General features: G+C 53.2%; 5 protein-coding genes across 5 annotated transcripts; 3 read left to right on the top strand and 2 right to left on the bottom strand.

The window, feature by feature from the left end:
• Positions 1 to 238: 238 nt before the first annotated feature.
• Positions 239 to 2,198, top strand: SNOG_13015 (hypothetical protein; the record flags this gene model as incomplete). Its single annotated transcript, XM_001803177.1, has 3 exons — positions 239 to 405; positions 451 to 1,983; positions 2,033 to 2,198. The coding sequence occupies 3 exons, from the start codon at positions 239 to 241 to the stop codon at positions 2,196 to 2,198; spliced, it is 1,866 nt and encodes a 621-aa protein (XP_001803229.1).
• A 360-nt stretch (positions 2,199 to 2,558) lies between these two features.
• Positions 2,559 to 4,129, top strand: SNOG_13014 (hypothetical protein; the record flags this gene model as incomplete). Its single annotated transcript, XM_001803176.1, has 5 exons — positions 2,559 to 2,599; positions 2,719 to 2,850; positions 2,910 to 3,382; positions 3,418 to 3,653; positions 3,714 to 4,129. 5 exons carry the CDS (start codon positions 2,559 to 2,561, stop codon positions 4,029 to 4,031), a joined length of 1,200 nt encoding a protein of 399 aa, XP_001803228.1. The 3' UTR covers positions 4,032 to 4,129.
• Positions 4,130 to 4,210: 81 nt separating this feature from the next.
• Positions 4,211 to 5,526, bottom strand: SNOG_13013 (hypothetical protein; the record flags this gene model as incomplete). Its single annotated transcript, XM_001803175.1, has 2 exons — positions 4,211 to 5,248; positions 5,299 to 5,526. 2 exons carry the CDS (start codon positions 5,524 to 5,526, stop codon positions 4,211 to 4,213), a joined length of 1,266 nt encoding a protein of 421 aa, XP_001803227.1.
• Positions 5,527 to 5,962: 436 nt separating this feature from the next.
• Positions 5,963 to 7,971, top strand: SNOG_13012 (hypothetical protein; the record flags this gene model as incomplete). Its single annotated transcript, XM_001803174.1, has 2 exons — positions 5,963 to 6,028; positions 6,052 to 7,971. 2 exons carry the CDS (start codon positions 5,963 to 5,965, stop codon positions 7,969 to 7,971), a joined length of 1,986 nt encoding a protein of 661 aa, XP_001803226.1.
• Positions 7,972 to 8,921: 950 nt separating this feature from the next.
• Positions 8,922 to 10,483, bottom strand: SNOG_13011 (hypothetical protein; the record flags this gene model as incomplete). Its single annotated transcript, XM_001803173.1, has 4 exons — positions 8,922 to 9,114; positions 9,235 to 9,652; positions 9,712 to 10,094; positions 10,309 to 10,483. 3 exons carry the CDS (start codon positions 10,481 to 10,483, stop codon positions 9,554 to 9,556), a joined length of 657 nt encoding a protein of 218 aa, XP_001803225.1. The 3' UTR covers positions 8,922 to 9,114; positions 9,235 to 9,553.
• Positions 10,484 to 15,042: the final 4,559 nt, after the last annotated feature.

The following is a 15,042-nucleotide window of genomic DNA, read 5'->3' as shown; positions in this document are numbered from 1 at the left end:
CCTCGGGGTATTTAGAGGGTGGATGTTGAAGGGAGGATGCGAGAGATGCAAGCGTAGGAGGTAAAGGCCGCAGTAGCTGTGGCGCAGGCAGCACTAGCGTATCGATAAGTTTCGAGAAAATCAAAGGAAGCTCTCCAGGTCCCCACTTTAGCTCCAGCTGCTCTCACTTTTCTCCCCACCACATGTTTGCGCGCCTCACACCGTGGAGCAAGCTGCCCCGGAAAGTCCAATCGCAGCCATGGCCGACAACGACGGCCCCCGCGGTGACAATGGCTCGTCGAATCGCGACAGGAAGCGCAAATGGGAGGATCGCGGCGGCGGCAAGCGGGGAGGCAGAGGCGGTCGATCCCTTCAGCACGGCAGCCGTCCGGACAAGAAGAGAAATATGGGGCGTAAGGAGCATAAGTGAGTTCCGCGCACGCCTGCAAATGCACGGCTCTAACTAAGCAGAACCGCACAACTAGACCGCCGAGGCCGCAATGCTGAACAGCAGGACAAAAACAAGGACCATGAGGAGAAGGGCGAGAACGAGAAGCCGGCTCTTCCCGCCGCCTTCCCAGCTGAAGAGGTCGAGGCAGAGGAGCGCAGGCCGAAGCGCAAAGTCGCAGTCATGATCGGCTACTCGGGCACTGGCTACAAGGGCATGCAAATCGACAACAAGCAGAAGACCATCGAGGGCGACCTCTTCACCGCATTCGTTGCTGCCGGTGCGATATCGAAAGCGAACGCCGACGACCCCAAGAAGTCCTCGCTCGTCCGATGCGCCCGCACCGACAAAGGTGTCCACGCTGCTGGCAACGTCATCTCCCTGAAGTTGATCATTGAAGAGGAAGACATTGTCGAGAAGATCAACAGCCACCTCTCGGAGCAGATCCGGGTCTGGGGCATCCAGCGGACCACCGGGTCATTCAGCTGTTACCAGGCGTGCGACTCGCGCTGGTACGAGTACTTGATCCCCACGCACGCATTTCTTCCACCTCACCCGTCAAGTTTCCTCGGGAAGAAGCTGGAGGAGTATGCAGAGAAGGAAGGCGATATGGATGCATACCGCGCAAGACAGGCCGAAGTAGCCAACTTCTGGGCAGAGACCGAGGAGAAGTACATTAAGCCTATTCTGGACAGCTTGGATGACTCGATACGTCCGCTCGTTCAGGACGCTCTGTACACACAGGATTCGGTCGATGCGCCCCCAGGTGATCCCTTGATCGATGCGTCTATTGACACAGCAGGCACGGAGCCCGCACCACCCAAGGAAGAGGCTGCCGAAGAGACGGCAAAGCCCGACGCTGGCGAGCCAATGAACGTTGACAAGCCTGAGGATGAAGTGAAAGATATGGTGGATGCCATTCAACAGCAGGAGCCGAACTTGACCCTCGATTCTGAGACCGATGGCTCGGTCCCCCTACCTTCAAAGACCGTCCACGTTTCTCCCTTAGAAGAAGCCGTGAAGGCGCTCAAGGCAGCCTACTTATCCGCAAAGAAATCCTACCGCATTTCTCCGGAGCGACAAGCCCGTGTCCAGGCAGCTCTTAACAACTACCTCGGAACGCGCAAGTACCACAACTACACCGTCCAAAAGAAGTTCAGCGACAAGTCCGCACAGCGATACATCAAGAGCTTCAAAGTGGCGCCGAAGCCCATCATTATCAACGATACGGAGTGGCTAAGCCTGAAGGTGCATGGTCAGAGCTTTATGATGCATCAAATCAGGAAGATGGTAGGCATGGTTGCGCTGACTGTGCGTTGTGGCTCGAACCCCGACATCATGATTGAGAGCTTTGGCAACACAATTGTGCGGATACCCAAGGCCCCGGGTCTGGGACTGCTTCTCGAGCGCCCCGTGTTCGATTCGTACAACGAGAAGTCGGCCAAGCAGGCTGGACGTGAGAAGGTCGACTTCAACAAGTACAACGACAAGATCGAGGAGTTCAAGGAGCGGGAAATTTACCAGCGCATCTTCCGGGAAGAGGCGCAGGGTAATCAGTGAGTCTATACCATACCATACCATCTTTCTCATGCTAACAATGGCTAGGTTCAACGCCTTCTTCACACATCTTGACAACTACAAGGACCCGCAATTCCTGTATCTGACGTCTGGTGGCGTTGAAGCGACCAAGAAGAGTCTCGGGAACAAGTCGGCCCAGGCCAAGTATGAGGAGGACTCGGAGGATGAAAATGCAAGCGGCGGAGAGGGATAGAGGCATTGTTCGAAAGTCACGCCGATGCTGTTGGCTGTGATTTTGGTCGCTCAAAAGCACTTGATACCCCGTGAACATGAATGAGATCATTCTTCAGTGAGCCGTTGAAATCAGCAATGTGATGTGGAGTGGTGAGGTGAAGCCAAAACGCAGTGAGATTCGATGCCCTAATTATTATCGTGGTAATATTGTTGAGGGTCCAAGCTGAAGGTGGATCATCGGAGTTGGCGCGGGAGAGCTCTAATCTTTTCAGCAACCACCAAACATCGTCCCTCTACCACAATCCCCGCTACCTCCACACCGGTATCGCCATGCTGTCACGGACATTCAGGCGAAGCATTGCGTCGCCCCTCCGACGCAATGTCGCATCTCCCCTCGCGACCCGCCCGGCCTTCAGATGCGTGACCACCGACGCGGCTTCATCGCACGCCGACCGGGAAAACGTGCCCACGGTAAGAAGGAGCTCTTATACACTGCGCCGACACGCGCGCACCTGGAGCAGATGGCTGACAGTCTGTAGGAGGATGACAAGCCCTTCGAGGTGCCGCCTCTCCGATGAGGCTTTCGAGACATACGAGCTCGACCCCGCCGCCATACACGCTCGAGGTCACCAAGAACGAGTTGAAGAAGATGTACTACGACATGGTTCGCCGTGAGGTAGAGCACGCCCAATACAGATGCGGGAGTGCATTGTTCTAATCATCCACGCAGACGCATGGAAATCGCCGCCGACAGACTCTACAAGGAGAAGAAGATCCGCGGTTTCTGCCATCTGTCGACCGGCCAGGAGCCCGTCGCTGTCGGTATCGAGCACGCCATCGAGCGCGAGCACCACCTTATCACCGCCTACCGCTGCCACGGCTTCGCTCTCATGCGCGGCGGCACCGTCAAGTCCATCATCGGCGAACTGCTCGGCAGGAGAGAGGGTATCGCATACGGCAAGGGTGGATCCATGCACATGTTCGCCCCCGGCTTCTACGGTGGAAACGGTATCGTCGGTGCTCAGGTCCCCGTCGCCGCTGGAATCGCCTTCGCCTGCCAGTACGAGAACAAGAAGAACGTGACGCTTGCGCTGTACGGAGACGGTGCTTCCAACCAGGGCCAGGTCTTTGAGGCGTACAACATGGCCAAGCTGTGGAACCTGCCCATCATCTTTGGCTGCGAGAGTCGCGTAGATCTCGATAGTTAGTTTCGTGGGGTTGAAGCTAATAGACAACAGACAACAAGTACGGTATGGGAACCGCTGCCAACCGCTCCTCCGCCATCACCGACTACTACAAGCGCGGCCAATACATCCCCGGTCTCAAGATCAACGGCATGGACGTCCTCGCCGTCAAGGCCGCCGTCAAGTACGGCAAAGAATACGCTGCCGCCGGCAAGGGCCCGCTCGTCTATGAATACGTCACCTACCGCTACGGAGGCCACTCCATGTCCGACCCGGGAACGACTTACCGCGTAAGCCTTTCCTTGCATGTTCTTTTCTAGACTCAATATAGTTGCTGACAGCGATTGCAGACCCGCGAGGAAATCCAACGCATGCGCTCCACAAACGACCCCATCGCCGGCCTCAAGCAGAAACTCCTCGACTGGGGTATTACCTCTGAGGAAGAGCTCAAGTCCATCGACAAGCAGGCGCGCTCCGAAGTCGACGCCGAGGTCGCCGAGGCCGAGCAGATGGCGCCCCCAGAGGCGACGGGCAAGGTACTGTACGAGGATATCTACGTACGCGGCAGCGAGCCCGAGTTCTTGAGGGGACGTATTCCCGAGGAGAACTTTTACTACAAGGAACATGACATGGGCGGCGAGAAGGAGCCTGTTGCGAGGACGTCGTAGATGATGATGGATGTGGGGGTTCTTTTAGAGTGTAATTCTATGAATCATGCTTCTTGAGAGAGACATGTATGCTGTATTTTGACCGAGTTTGTTCTCTCTGATATTCAACGAGCTGATTTCTGTGACGTCTTCATCTCATACATTTTCCTTCGCTATCATACACTACCCTCGTATAAAATTTACGCTGCAGCATCGAGATACTTCTGCTGCCCAGCAAAGAAATCCTTACTCGCCTGACACCTCTCGCTCGTACACTTCGGACACCTGAGCTGCATCTGCTGACTCGTCGCCTTCCCGCTGTCCAAATGCTTTTTCGCAATATCAGCCAGTGCCTCAATAAAGACGGGGCTATCGTTCAAGCTATCCACTCTCCTAACACCTTCATGGCCCTCGGCGTCCTCGCCGATGACCTCCTTGTCCAGTTCGTACAGCGTCTCGATGTGGTCTGAGGTAAACGCGATCGGGATGAGCAACATGTCCGTCTGCCCTTTCTTCATGTACTCTTTGACAGTGTCGGAGGTCTGCGCGCCTAACCATGGTTGGGGCCCGACTTGACTCTGCCATACGAGGCGGTACTTGTTCTTCATGCCCAGGCGCGACATGACTGCATACACCGTTGCCGCAACCTCCGCGGGGTACGGGTCGCCGCGGTTCACGACCGTCATGGGCAGCGAGTGTGCGCTGAACAGCAGCACCACGCCGTCTCGTCGCTCAGCGGGGTACTCGGCAAGTTTGGCCTCGATGTGGCGCGCGAAGGCTTCGACGAGGCCCGGGTGCGCGGGCCAGCGGTCAATCACAGACCATTTGATCGCGCCTTCAGCTTCGCCGTCCTTGCCCTCGAGGCGGGTCCGCCATTTCCAGAGTTCGTTGAGCGAGGAGCCCGTCGTGGAGCACGAGTATTGCGGGTACTGTGTGAAAGCGACAGCTCTGCCTCCATTGCCGCCGCCAAATCCATCCGCCAGCAGTTTCTTGTACGTGTCTTCTGTAAGCGGGTTTGCATATCTAAATGCGACATAGGGCTTGTGCGGCGCAGTTTCGGGGCTGGTTTTGTCGAGGATCTTGCACATTTCTGCGGCTTGGAATTCGCTCCATTTGCGGATGGGCGAACCGCCGCCAATTTCTGCGTATTGTTTTTGGATCTTGGGGGTGCGACGGCGGGCAATGTAGGGGCCAATGTAGTTTTGGAGGGGGCCGAGAGGGATCAGGTCCTTGTCGGCCTGGTGTCTGGTGTTAGGATTGAAGAATGGTGGAGGTGGGAGTGACGGACAAATAACATGGACAGAAAGCCATGGACTTCATCGGTTGTCGAGGGACCACCCATGTTCATGAAGACCATGGCTGTAGGACCTTTCGATCCGGTCGCGACATCTTGTTTGACTGGGGCGACCGTCGCGTTGCCTCTCCGGAACTGCAGTGAATACGCCGAGAATGCCGGTGTTGAGACTGCCGATGTAGCTCTGTTCGCCGCGCGGGCCAGAGGTGTGCGAAGCGCCATTGCAAAGATCAATGGACAGAAAAGAGTCAAGTCTGGTCGGAAGCTTATGGGAGGAGCTTATGGGAGGAGAAGGACACCGAGGCCCATAGGGAATTTAGTTTGTATGGCACTTCTCTAGCCAATGGCGGTTGCTACGTTTCCAGATGGATGACATAGTGATCTGACGCTAGGCCTGAATCGCCCAAGCACTTGCGGCATTCGCAGGAGCGCTGCACGTGTTTTCGCGTGAGGCAGGCGCGTCACCTTTGGGCAAGTGCGACTGGTGCCTGGCGGGTTTGTTCGAGATATACATCCCACAACCACGCTCGCTTTCTTTAGTGTTTTGTGTTGCGATCGCGCTCCGGTTTCAACTTCACTGGGCTGGCTCAAACTTGATAATCGACGCTGTCAACTCTTGATCAACTCATATACGCGCATTCGTCCAAAGCGCGTCAGCATGGCAGATACGCAGGACAATCGGCCAGGCGAGGAAGAGGATGACGACGAGGAGATTGATGAATCGGTAGGACTCAATTCCATGGCCAGCTCAAGCTGCATTCTCACAACTTGCAGGCGTACAAGACTATGAAAGATGCCGTCCTCTTCGCCATCGATGTCAGCCCCTCCATGCTCGAACGCCCGCCCAAGACCGAAGACAAGAAAGCAGATCGGGACTCGCCCACTTCGGCTGCACTCAAATGCGCCTACCAGCTGATGCAGCAGCGGATCATCTCGAATCCAAACGACATGATGGGCATACTGCTGTTTGGCACAGAGAAGACAGACCTCAAAGACGGCGACAGCACGTTCCAGCACTGCTACCTGCTAGCTGACCTGGACGTGCCATCGGCGCAGGATGTGAAGCGGCTGCGAGACTTGGTCGAGGACGAGGAAGAGGCAGAGCAGATTCTGAAGCCTGCGAAAGACGGCGCAAGCATAGCAACAGTGCTGTTCTGCGCCAACCAGATCTTCACAACCAAAGCACCCAACTTCTCCTCAAGACGGCTCTTCCTCGTCACCGACAACGACTACCCAGTCAACGTCAAAGCGGATAAGGACACAGCAGTCACTCGCGCGCGTGACCTGTATGATCTCGGGTGCACTATCGACCTCTTCCCCATCTCACAACCAGACCAAACCTTCGATCGCTCGCGCTTCTACGACGATCTCGTATACCCCACATCGCCGTCTGATCCAGATGCACCCATTGCAGTAGCGACGACGACAAAGGTCGCAAAAAGTGGCGAGGGCATAACGCTGCTCAAGCAGTTGATCTCGTCGATAAACTCAAAAGCCACGCCGCGCCGCGCTCTGTTCAGCCTGCCCCTCGAGTTGGGCCCGGACTTACGGATAGGCGTGAAAGGCTACATCTTGATCAAGCGTCAAGAACATGCCAAATCATGCTACGTCTGGGTCGGCGGAGACAAGCCACAAATCGTCTCCTCGTCAACGTCACACATGGCCGATGACACAGCGCGTGTGGTTGAGAAGACGGAGCTACGCAAGGCATACAAGTTTGGAGGCGACGCCATCACCTTCACACCAGACGAAATCATCAAGATCAGACAAGCCTTCGGCGACCCCATCATCCGCATCATCGGCTTCAAGCCCATATCCTGCCTCCCCATATGGACAAACACCAACAAAGCAACCTTCATCTACCCTTCAGAAGCAGACTTCATCGGCTCCACCCGCGTCTTCTCTGCCCTCCAGCAAAAACTCCTCAAGTCCAAGAAAATGGGTCTCGTCTGGTTTATCGCGCGCCGCAACGCTGCCCCCATCCTCAGCGCCCTGATCCCCGCCGAAGAACAAACCAACGAAGACGGCGAGCAGGCCATGCCACCTGGTCTCTGGCTCGTGCCCCTGCCCTGGGCAGACGACATACGCCAATTCCCCTCGCCCGCTGCCGACGTGCTCAAAACCACCGATGCGCTCACAGACAAAATGCGCATCATCATCGAGCAACTACAACTTCCCAAGGGCGTGTACGACCCGGCTAAATACCCGAACCCAGATCTCCAGTGGTTCTACCGCATACTGCAGGCTATGGCGCTCGAGGAAGAATTACCCGAGAAACCAGACGACAAGACGATGCCCAAGTTCCGACAAATCGACAAGCGCTGTGGCGAATACATCACCGAGTACGGCGCGGAGTTCGAAGCGGCGTTTGCTCAACTCGCCGTCTCTACATTCCCGCATCGCGGGAAGCGCGCGTCTGCGGACCCAGGCGACGACAAGCCTGCGCCTAAGCGTGTCAAGAAGGAGCCGAAGGTCAAGGAGGAAGGGGAGGATGACGAGGGACTCACGGATGAGCAGATGGCGACGGTTAATAATAAAGGGCAGATTAGCAAGCAGACTGTTGCGGTGCTGAAGGCGTGGTTGAGTCAGAGGGGGGAGAGCACGAGTGGGAAGAAGGCGGATCTTGTGGAGAGGGTGCAAGGGTATCTTGAGGGGAAGGGGCTTTGATGAGTATCCAGGCTGGAATTAGGTTGGCGGAGGGGAACGAAATTATGATTGGAATGATCTGAAATGGCGTGGAACTGTGTCTTGTGTTAGGAGTCACTTGACCTGGACACTTCCTTTTTCTACGCATGCAATATGACACAGAAGCCATGCACGAAAAGGTCTGGAATAAACATGATTTGACATGATCCACATGATTATCTGCTCCACTTATGCTTAGACTCGGCTTCATGTCCTTGAAATGTTCTTTCTTGCCCAAACTCCTTCTCCCGTCATGTACACATGTCGCTACAATGCTTCCTTGACAGCTACATCTAGTGTCCGCCTATTTCTTTCCCCATCTTATCATTCGACTTACGAACTCTTGAAATTTTGTGTCTGCTTGTACAAGAAAGCCAAATCTACGATACTTCACAGAGCGACGATTGACTCCGTTTGGGAGTGTTCATATTGGTCCCCTTGGTCGTTTCACTTCATTGATCTCAATTTCCTCGTCTTCGAGTCTTCAGTTGTCACAACGCCGTACCTACCACGTAGGAGAGATCTAATGGCCAGTGCCGCGGAGAGGCCATACCAGATCATGCACATCCCAACTCGTGTATTCCAGTTCTCTTCATCCATGAATATGTATTTGACTCACACATGGCGTGCGTTGCCAATATGCACCCTAGTCATTGACACACGTCACATCAGAGGGCGCAACTCCCGCCCCACCATAGAAGGGCAAAAGGGGCGCAAAAGGGCGTGGTACATCAGAGAAAACGTTCTTGTATTACTCGCAAAGACTATGTATATAAAAGGGAAGGCTCCTGTGACTTATTTTGAATGTGATCAAAGGGAAAAAAGGAAAATTTACCAAAATGTAACGTATGGATAATGTGTGTTCGTGGAGTCGTTAGTACCTTGCTTCTTTCTCCTCTTCTTTGCCAAATTGTTGCTTTCTCGAACGCTGCCACCTACCGAATAAAAAGACTCAAACAGCTCGACGGAACTGCAGACTGCCAGCATCCCAAGTGCGTTGAAGCCAGGACGACAGACAATCGGGATCCCATACGCCAAACACCCAAACCCAAACAAAAAAACCCCCGCAGAATAAGAAAGCGAAACGTTCATGTTGAAACAGACGTATCAGAAAGAAGAGAAAACGTATGGGATCCCTCGTCGTAAGCTATCCATCGCCCATGCTGCCTCACTATTAGCAATCACATTCACCTGTACAATCTCCAACACGGAAGGAACACTTACCGATGCTAATGCATACCCCAGCCTCAACACGCGCTCCATCCGACTCTTCACCGTACTAGCCAGCTCCAAATACCGCTCTTCCTCATCGTGTTCGCGCTCAAACCACTTCTTCGGGAAATACCCATGCGCCCAGATCAAGCCGCGGACAAGGTAGTCCTCGGGTAGCGGCAGTTCGTCGCTCCGCTCGCCTTCGTTGGGAAAGACGGGGGAAGAGAACAGGGAGTCGGTGGTTTGGGTTTGGATCTGAGACTGGATCTGGCTTTCGGTCTTGATCAGCGTGTTGAGGAAGGCGACGAGTTCGGCCCAGGGCGTGTCGGTGACAAGGTGGGAAACGTATTTGTTAGAGGCGAAGGTGCTGACGAATGATAGCATGATGTGCACGTGGGGAAGAACGTTTTTGTCGCCGATGCGTCGGAGGGCTAGGGCGAAGGTGTCGAAGGTGAGTTTCTTGGCATGTTCGAAATGGGGCTGCGAGCAGAGTGAGTTGACTGTGGACAGGAGTTCATTTTCGGGGACAGATGGTGGTGTTGGGTCCTGCTGGTCCGCTGGTGATGCGGTGCGAAGTTGCTCTTCCGGCGCTGCCGGGTTGTTCTTCGCCTTGGCGACAAGCTCGGTGAGAAAGACCTGTCGAAATGAATTATCATCTACACCGTAGTTGAACCAGCCAGCTATATTGGTGACAGCGATATAAACGCCTTGTTCCTTCCATTTGGCTGTCACCCTGCCAATATGGTTGTCGAGGTTGTCGAGGAACTCGGTCGTTGCTTGTTTAAAGTCATCAAGAGACAGCTTCTCGAAAAGAAGAGCATGCGCTTTGATGTAGTTAGTATCGATGGGAAGAGCATGCGAGTACGTTGCCGCGGCACGTCCCAGAATCGGATCTAGTAGGGTAAGGATGCTTTCTCGCGCACTCGGAAATGGCTTTACGCAAGTCAAGGACCTCGAATAATAGTACAGCTGCTGGAGCGCATTAGGCCTCGCTAGGATGGCAAGATGATGGTACAAGCGCCCAACTGTTGGGTTCTTGTCAGCAGCCTTGGTGTCTGCACTGGGGTTAGTTCAATGCACTTCAGTACAGATTACAGCAAACCATACACCAGGAGCGTGCCACGCCAGCCCAAGTCTCCCTATCTCGGATATCCTCATCTTCAATAGCCATACGATATCGTCCGAGATCACCCAAGCATTCGATCCAAGTATCTTCAAAAGCTGGCACAGTCTCGTAAAGCAAGGCCATCATCTGGTAAGCCAGGTAGATAAATGCCAACATGTAATCAATGCTGTCTGGAAGCCGGCGTCGGAGCAATTCTAGAAAGGAATGGATCCCGTGTTTCCACATGCGAGCTGGCATAGAATACTTAGCTGCCAGACGACGAAGTGCTGGTGAGGCCGACGGGTGTTGGCTCGCCAGAAAGAAATCGTGGTGTTCATGGAGCAAAGTACGGTGTAACGCAATTAAGGCTTGCCAGTGATCCGAGGCAAGTTTATGGTTTGGGTCTGAGGGATCTTGTGCAGCAGCAGCCTGGGCTCTGTCTACATGTATGCACTTGGTCTCTACCATTGTCAATCCAGCGTATATGGACTTGACTTCTGATGCAAGTTGCTCTTGAGAAATTGGCCTACTATCTGGCTGCAAGAGCAGGCCTGGGTATCGTGGGTCATATCGTTGTAACTCAATCAAGCCCGGTTGTCGAGGAGGATATTGCGCCTTAGGAGCTGTCCGATGAGGCAAAGGACGAGACGGCGACTGGAGCTGAGAAGGCTTGAATTGACTACTTTTAGTGGCATCACGAGACCAATCACTATGAGCCCCTGGGGCTGATCGCTGAGGTGATCCGGCTTTGGGGGAAGCCTGATTAGGGTCGAATAAGCGTGCAGCATCTGGTCTTCGGGCACGTTCTGGTACTACCGAATGCGGAATGCTTCGATTGTAGTCGGCATCGACCACTTCCACGTGAGTTGGAGCCTTGCGGCGTCCATGGCCCTCGGACTCCGCCGGCCGCTTCTTGCCGGAGTAGGGTGATGACTGACGTGATTTATCTTCTGGTTCAAGTGATAGATTCGTAATATCTGGCGCAGAGCCGCCTCCGACTGTGGCTTCTATTGACGGATCCGTTCTTCTATTACGACGTCAGCTGAAATCTGTGGCGCGTTTTAGGCGGCACTTTGCCTTCTCTCACCTTAATTTTAGCACAGCTTTCTTCAGCTTCTCTTTCGCTTGACTTGGCTTGAGGTCCGCAATTTCCGAAGGATGATCATCTGAAGCATGGTCGTACAGCTGATCGATGTCCTGGAACATGCGGCCGTGGTGGCCTGGATATGGACATGGTAGTGCACCTGACAGTGGGTAATCCGCCTTCCCTTGCGTGCGCAATGCATTGACAAATTTCGATTGTATGTCGATATTAACCGCGTCCATTTCAAAGGCCTGATCCCTCAGGTGTAGTTCTCAATTTCCACGTTGAACCGCTGGATTGGGCGGTTGTTGGGTGATGTCGAGCGGAAAGATATGACTCGCCCAATCATTAGCGCCAAGACTCGGGATTTCGCAGGACACTCTATTGGTCCAATTCCGTCAGCAGCGCACAACAACGTGTAGAACAACCAGAATTTCGCAAGGACGTACAGTTGTTGAGTTGTCTGAAGATACGCCGCTAGGAAATATGCTTGATGAAGAATGTGTTGCAAGCTGAACAGAAAACATGGAAGAAGGATTGAATGAGGAAGCAACCGGGTTGCTAGAACGTGTCGATAGCGCCTACGTGTTGCGAATGAAGTCTTTATAGGGTGAAGCTATGTCCAAGTGCTACGATGAGCCTGGACAAACCCTCCATGCACCATACGTCCTCCACAAAGCGGGGCCATGTGTGTCGAGCTTGAGGCTCTGTGGCCGCCCAGCAGGCAACAAGGCAACCACTAGCAGGGGTACACAGGCAGATGTGACCGGTCTCATAATGCCCGCTGCTGGAGGGATCGGGCAACTTTCATTGTCTGCGTCCTCCGCAGAACTTACTCACATCGCATGAAAAGATAAGGCACAAGCCATTCCTTTTAGAGCTCGTGCTTTCTTGGGGTCCGCATCGATGTACTCTCTTACATGAAGCGTTTTGTCTCTCCCCAGGGCTACCTACTTCCGTCGCTGTATGGCGTGAAAACGATAATAATGGCTTCGCAATGATTACTCCGATGGTCCTAATAAATTCCCGAGGTCTTGCCTCCTTTCTGCCTATTAAGTGGGCAGCACAGATTCATGACTTGTGAACAGGGTTCCTGCGGCACCTTGTCATCGCCGACATCACTTCAACCTCGACGCAACAACATCACAAACATGTTCTCGTATCTAGTGACAGTGCGTAAAAAAACTGTTAGGAATCACGACCCTAGCTCCATCTCTGTTGATAAACCCACGATTGCTTTATAACTGATCATGGGCTCACTTCTTTTGTTTTCGCTACCTCATTCGCCAGCAAAATCGATTGCATTCCGACTCTTTGCCCATCACTCTAGATAATGTATTCATTGTACCCTGTGGATGGTGAGAGGAAGATGGGTTGGGCTTCTACAGCTTGGTCTCGAGACACCCGAGAACATGTCATGTACTGCCACAATGCACTTTGAGGCATGATGACTTTGGAAGATAGCCAGCTGAACTCACGTCTCGTAGGTTATCCGTATGCACGCATGCAAGTACCTATCACAATCGCATGCACTGGGTTTCAAGTCTCTTCCCAAGAGGCAACCCGCATCTATGGCGTACTGGAGGCGCTGGGACTATATCGATAGGATTGGGATGCTCCCGATTCCCCGACCAGCGCTTCCATTGAGCCCGATACTCTGGCTTCGCGAGCCACGAGAAAACATTCGTGAGCCTGTGAGCATTCGACAACCCCGACTTGGATACTGCAGAAGCACTGCGCTTACTAGACGCGGTAGGGTCGGGTCGTACGTTGCTAAAAGTGGGATTGTACAACGCAACACCACCGCAAACATTCCTGAGGCTTGGACGACGCAAATGATGCCCGTTGTCACATTGCGACACAATTTCCAATTTATCTGCCTATATTAAGCTGTTCTCTATGCGGTGCTCTATAGTAATATTGGCAGACAGGATCGGTCAGGCCAGGGAGGCGCAAATTCTACCTCATCTCTCGCACAGAAGATTCTCAAGCATATGCCGTTCAGAACGTATGTCTTCTCCCAGGCAACGATGGGCAAATCGACCCCAAATCTCCAGCCCTGGACTTCAACTTGGCAAACAAGATCCGAGCTTCTCAATTCCGCCGATCCCAGACGATATATCCATTGTCAAAGCTTGTCACGGTGAAGCTAACTTTGGGGGCGTGTACCGGAAGTTATCGGTGTGCACATGTGCAGGACAACTTATGAGAGCGAGCTCTGCTTAGACACCACACCAACCATGTCAAGCACACTACGATCATCGTCAATTGAAATCGGTAAATCGATTTCTGATGTTCATGCATCGAACAGTGGTCATGCGCTGATCCTCGCTTGTGAAGTTGGGGGGCTAAAACATGTGTGTTTCTAAGTCTCCAATATCGGTATGAGCGACACAATACATCTGATAAGCTACCGGCAGCAAGACTTTCGAACACCAGGAGAGCTCGCTATCTCACATAAGGCAGTCCAGAGATCCCTCGTCAAGGGACATGGGCCGGGGAAAGATTGCTACCTACTTCTGCACTTTATAAGGCGTTGGACACAATCGATTTGGAACTGCAGGCGTCCATTCGCATTCGTCAGCCGTTCCGAGCAGGTGAACACAATCAGGTAGTAAGTCATGGAGGGTGGTGTTGCGCACTAATTGGGTCAGAATGCAACTTTGACGCCCTTTCCACAGTCGGTATGATGGAAGAAGTGTGCAGCTCCGATCGGTGATCTCCGCAGTCCCACATGTCGCGTTTCTTAGATACAACAATCCGGCAAATGTCCCCGCGAGGCTGTACCGGCGGATTGGAACCACTATAACACGTGCATTGCCGCGCAATGGAGCGAGTTGGACGAGCTCTCTGCCTGACTGTACTTGACTGCTTGCAGCAGATGCATGACCTAGATTTCGGATCGCTGTGGTTGCTTCATTGATATGGCGCCAATGAAATATAATCACAGCAGTTTAGATGCACGACGTGTCTTGGAATTTGCCCTACTCCTCAACGACCTCAGATGACCTGACAGCTCAGCATTGACAACGGCAGATGGCTATTCTATCATGGGTGGAAGATAAGGCAGTAGTGAATATGAAAGCTGAACAAAAATTGCTAGGCTTAGCGCCAGAAGAATTCGAATCGAAGTTGGAAGAAGGGGTTGCCTCAAGCGAGAAAAACTACTGGATAGGAAAATGAAGAAGGCGGGTAACAAGGCTGCAGCACCATCTATGAAGAACTAATCGCACAAGTGGCCAAGGAGGGATCATCGCTTTACATCATCGGTCAAGTATACACTATCAGCCGCCCATTCTTTGCCCTCCATCTCGAATGTTTCAATACCCAGGCGCTCTTCCTGTGCAGGTCTTTAGCCACTGCACAAAGTAATTCTTCCACAGCAGATGCTCACCAACGATGCTCAAACCTACCTAGGCCATGACGGTCACATCTCGGGCGCCTTCATGACCGGCGTTCGTCCAAGTACAATTGCCTTAATGGTATGCCTTTGAGCGCACTTGAATAAGATCTGCTGACCGTCATCGGGCACATCTATGATAATCGCTAGTTATTGATGACGCCATCGGTGTTCAGTAATCTTCGGCTGATCTTATCTCATCCTGACCACTGCCAGTTGATGGTGCAACCCACCTCAAATGTGGTGGTGGTG

This window comes from Parastagonospora nodorum, assembly GCF_000146915.1.
Source record: "Parastagonospora nodorum SN15 chromosome Unknown scaffold_24, whole genome shotgun sequence".
NCBI lineage: Eukaryota > Fungi > Ascomycota > Dothideomycetes > Pleosporales > Phaeosphaeriaceae > Parastagonospora > Parastagonospora nodorum.
Note: the sequence above shows the minus strand (reverse complement) of the source record. Positions and strands in the feature narration are given on the sequence as shown.